At 38.4% G+C, this 4185-nt stretch overlaps 1 protein-coding gene across 1 annotated transcript; it reads right to left on the reverse strand.

Annotated features, from left to right (window-relative positions):
- Window positions 1–351: 351 nt before the first annotated feature.
- LOC112093337 (putative disease resistance RPP13-like protein 1) lies at window positions 352–3051 on the reverse strand. Its single transcript, XM_024171546.1, has one exon. The coding sequence runs from the start codon at window positions 3049–3051 to the stop codon at window positions 352–354; it is 2700 nt and encodes an 899-aa protein (XP_024027314.1).
- Window positions 3052–4185: the final 1134 nt, after the last annotated feature.

The raw sequence follows: 4185 nt of genomic DNA on the forward strand, positions 1-4185 counted from the left end.
TTCCTGCATTCCAAATTCAGAACAAACATATTAAACAGAAAATTTTAGTGGCCCAAATCAAGTTATAGACACAATGTCACGCACATAAAGTCTGCTTGTTGATAATATATTAAATATGAAAACTAACTCTAAGAAAATTCACACACAAATATGAAAAGTAAAGCAAAAAAAAAAAAAAAAAAAAAAAAAGTGTCTTAACGCTAAAGTAATTGGGAAATATATATAGAAGAAAAAGAAACAAATTTATCAATTGTTATTAACTAAAATAGAACGAAATTCATATTTATAATACCTGAAGAGAAGATTGGAGCGCACTGACGATGGGGAGGGACAGAACTGCGTCATGCTTTCTCATACGTTTTCCGAATCGATTCTTATGTAGGGGATGTGTTGAATCTTGGGCCAATCCTCCCCTGTTCCTCTCTGGCACCGCTCTTTTAACAGAGGACAGCCCAAGATGAATAAATTAGTAAGAGAAAGGGGAAGCCCTTCTTCTGGCAAGCTCTCTAATTCTTCGAAGTAATAAATTTTCAAATGTTGAAGGGAGATGAGTTGCTGAAAGCCTTTTCTGTTTAGGGCTTTAAGGTTTCTGAAGGACCAGATCCAAAGAGAAGTCAAAGTGGATGGAAGCAGCCCTTCCTCTGGAAATGAATCCACCGCTTCTTCACATCCCTCGAGCCATAATCTTTGAAGAAAGGAGAGTCTTTGCAAATCCCAATTCATACGGTCTGCAATGAGCATTGGGCACTTATGGATATCAAGTTGCTTTAAAGTAGAGGGCAAGCCCATTCCTGAAAATGACTCTAATCTTGGACAGGAGTCTAATTTTATACGCTCAAGAGAGGGATATGCGGAATGAATCTCCACTTGACTTGTTGGAAATACGCTCACCATTTCTTCACAGGCCAGAATCTGAATTGTTTCCAAGGATGGAAAACAACCAGCGGGTAGTCCAACTTTTAGTTTCTTACAGTCACGTAAATAGATTTCCCGTAGACGAGGGATAAGTTCTCCTCCTTGCTCAACACCAGAAAATGACCAATTCTCCAACAAATTCATGCGCCTGATTCTCAAGCTTTCTAAGGATGGAAATGGCTTTGTCAAGGAAGTAACACAAAATTCATCTCCTATACTTTCCAACCCATTCATATCTGCAATCTCTAGCTTTCTGAGGGAAGGTAGTTGCCCAAATGAGGGCAACAAGCAACAACGTTCACATTCAATCAGAGACACTTCAACCAAGTCACTAAACGATTTATGTGCTACCCAATCTGGGAATCTTGTACCCCTGTAACCACTGATTTTGAGCTTCTTCAGCTTTCCATGCGGTTTCAACGCATCAAGTACTTGTCTTTCTTTTGTTGAATCATCAATCTCTCCATACTTCCATTTTAAAATAAGCTCAGTAAGATGCTCTTTGTTCTTCAAATCAGCCTGTATCACGTCCCCAACATCCACCACGTTTTCAAGGCCGAAAATACAAAGACTTCCACGCAAAGACTCTAGTTCTCCCAACTCTTTGATCCGAGAACCACCATTTTCGCCCAAGACAAAATAACTTAACGTCTGTAGATTTTTCAACTTGTACATCTGTGGCGGCATCTCTTTTAATCGCGTTCCTTTGATCACGAGATGACGTAGGTTGATTAAGAGACACATGCTAGTTGGCAATCGTGTAATTTCATCACAATATGACAACAACAGTGTTTGCAAGTTATACAGAGTGCAAATTGAACTGGGAATGTCTTTGAGTTTGGTATGAGATAAGTCCAAGTACCTTAAATGCTTTATATTACCAATTGAATCTGGCAATTTTGTAATAGCATATCTAGATAAAGAGATAGCTCTTAAGCATCCTCCAGCTCCTGGCAACAATTTACGCAGGGCAGTATCTGACAGTGACCAGCGAATGATACATGACAATGGTAAAGCTAGGATCATAATTGACCTACGCTCGTTGGTATATGACAATGGTAAAGCTAGCAGGGTCCTCAAACACTTAGTTTTGGATAAAGCTTTTAATATCCTCACGACACTAGATTCTTTTCTAAATGACAAATGACAAATGTTGCTTGTAAGGCCATCCAGGTCATGGCAATCATTTAACATTAAAGAAGACTCGCCAGATATGCGCATAGCTAAATCATGCACAAGATCATGCATAAGGAGAATTGGTCGTCGAAACGGGTCCCTTGATCGTTGAAAGAAGGACTTTGCTATCAGAGCATCTAGGTACTCCTTTCCAACATCTTCCAGCCGTCTTCCTCTTTCAGGTTGCAAAAGTCCTTCCGCCATCCACAACATCACTACAATTTCTCTGTCATCTTCGTGAAACTCGTAATCTTTTGGGAATATTGAGCAATATGCAAAGCATCGCTTTAGATGTGGAGATAACCACTGGTAACTCAACCATAATGCTGGAAGAATATTATTCTTCTGGTTTTCTTGAAATTGCAACTCCCACACGTCACTTTCTAGTATCCCTTTCCACTCCTCCGGACTTGATAACGAGCGTAGAACACCAGCAATTGATTTTATTGCCAAAGGAAGACCCTTGCACTTTCTAACAATTTCTTTACCCATTTCTTGCAAATCCAGATGTATCTGAGAGCCTCTATTTTCAAAGACATGGTTAGCAAACAAGTTCCAGCAATCGTCTTCTGATATCATCGGTAGAGAATATGTTGGAACAGTACCCATCCTTGATGCAACAATTTCACTACGTGTGGTCACAATAATCTTACTCCCGTCAGCTCCAGAGTTAAAAGGGCTCCTTAAAGCATCCCAAAGTTCGTAATTTTCGTTCCAAACATCGTCATGAACCAAAAGAAATCTTTGCCCCATTAATTGAGTTTTCAGTGCATTTTGAAGTTGATATAGGTCCTGGATATCACATTTCTGAGAAGTGATCGCCTCAATAATTATTCTTGTAAGTTTAAAAACATCAAAATCCTCTGATACAGTTACCCACACCTTCAAGGCAAAATGATCTTGGACTCTGCTATCATTGTAGACAAGCTGGGCAAGCGTGGTTTTGCCGATACCACCCATGCCCACTATAGGAATCACAGATATCTTACGCCCGCCATTATGATCTGATAACAACATTTCAATGATGGCCTCTTTCTCAGCATCCCTTCCATAGACATCACAAGCATCCACCAAAGGAGCAGGCAGTCTTTGAGGTCTGTTTTGGTGAACACCTTCTCTCAGACCAAGCTCTTCCTTTTGCCTCAAAAGAAGATCCAATCTTCGAAGGATCTCCTCTACTTCAGATTTCACACGGATTTCAAACGCACTATTTGACTTTGGTATGAAGTTGAAGAACGAACTTGCTTTGCTTCCAGATTGATCACTTTCTTCAATTCTGCGCCGAAGAGCTTCGGTGTTGACTTTGTCCATGACGTGGTCTGCCTCATAAAGCACTTGTTTAAGCTCATCAACCCACTTCTTCACGTTTTCATCTGTGAGTTGTTTCAACTCAGCATCATTCGTCAACTTATTAGCAGACAACAACCTGATCTTTAACTCATCAAGAAGCTTAACAAGGACTTTCTTTCCTCGGAAGAAGTTAAGGACCTCTTGAGTAGCCATCCTATCAAACAAGACATTAAGGAAGCCGGAGAGAAGAGCACTTCCCACGAGTTCAGCCATGGTTTCTCTTCCTCAAAACCAACTGAAATAAGATGGAAATGATGGTAAGCAGTAAGCATTGTAGAGTATAATTATGAGCTTAAAAACAGTTACTAGCTATCAAAAGAAACAAAAAGAATCACTCCAATCTTTCCTATTTTTCCTACTTTTCTAGTGATACTTTTTATTATTATTATTTAAAAATTTTTTTATGATGGAGTGGTTGAAAGTTATATAAAATATTCTTCGTTTAATATTAACTCTTTGATTTTATTCATTTGCCTATATGAAGTTATTATTACTTAAGATATTTGCATAATAATGCTCTTCAAAATGTTGATGAGTTTCCTTAACGTTTGAAAAAACAGCTCTATCGACGTATAAAATACAAATATATTTCGTACAATTGCTTGTACAATATCATTAAATTTCAAGGATTCAAATTAGCGGCTAGAAGTTAGGTAGAGCTTAAAAACAACTACTTCAAATGAAATGACATTGAAATAAGAAAAATAAATTGACGAAAAAATTAAAGCAAATAATATATACTGT

Source organism: Morus notabilis, unplaced genomic scaffold (assembly GCF_000414095.1).
Source record: "Morus notabilis unplaced genomic scaffold, ASM41409v2 Scaffold1185, whole genome shotgun sequence".
NCBI lineage: Eukaryota > Viridiplantae > Streptophyta > Magnoliopsida > Rosales > Moraceae > Morus > Morus notabilis.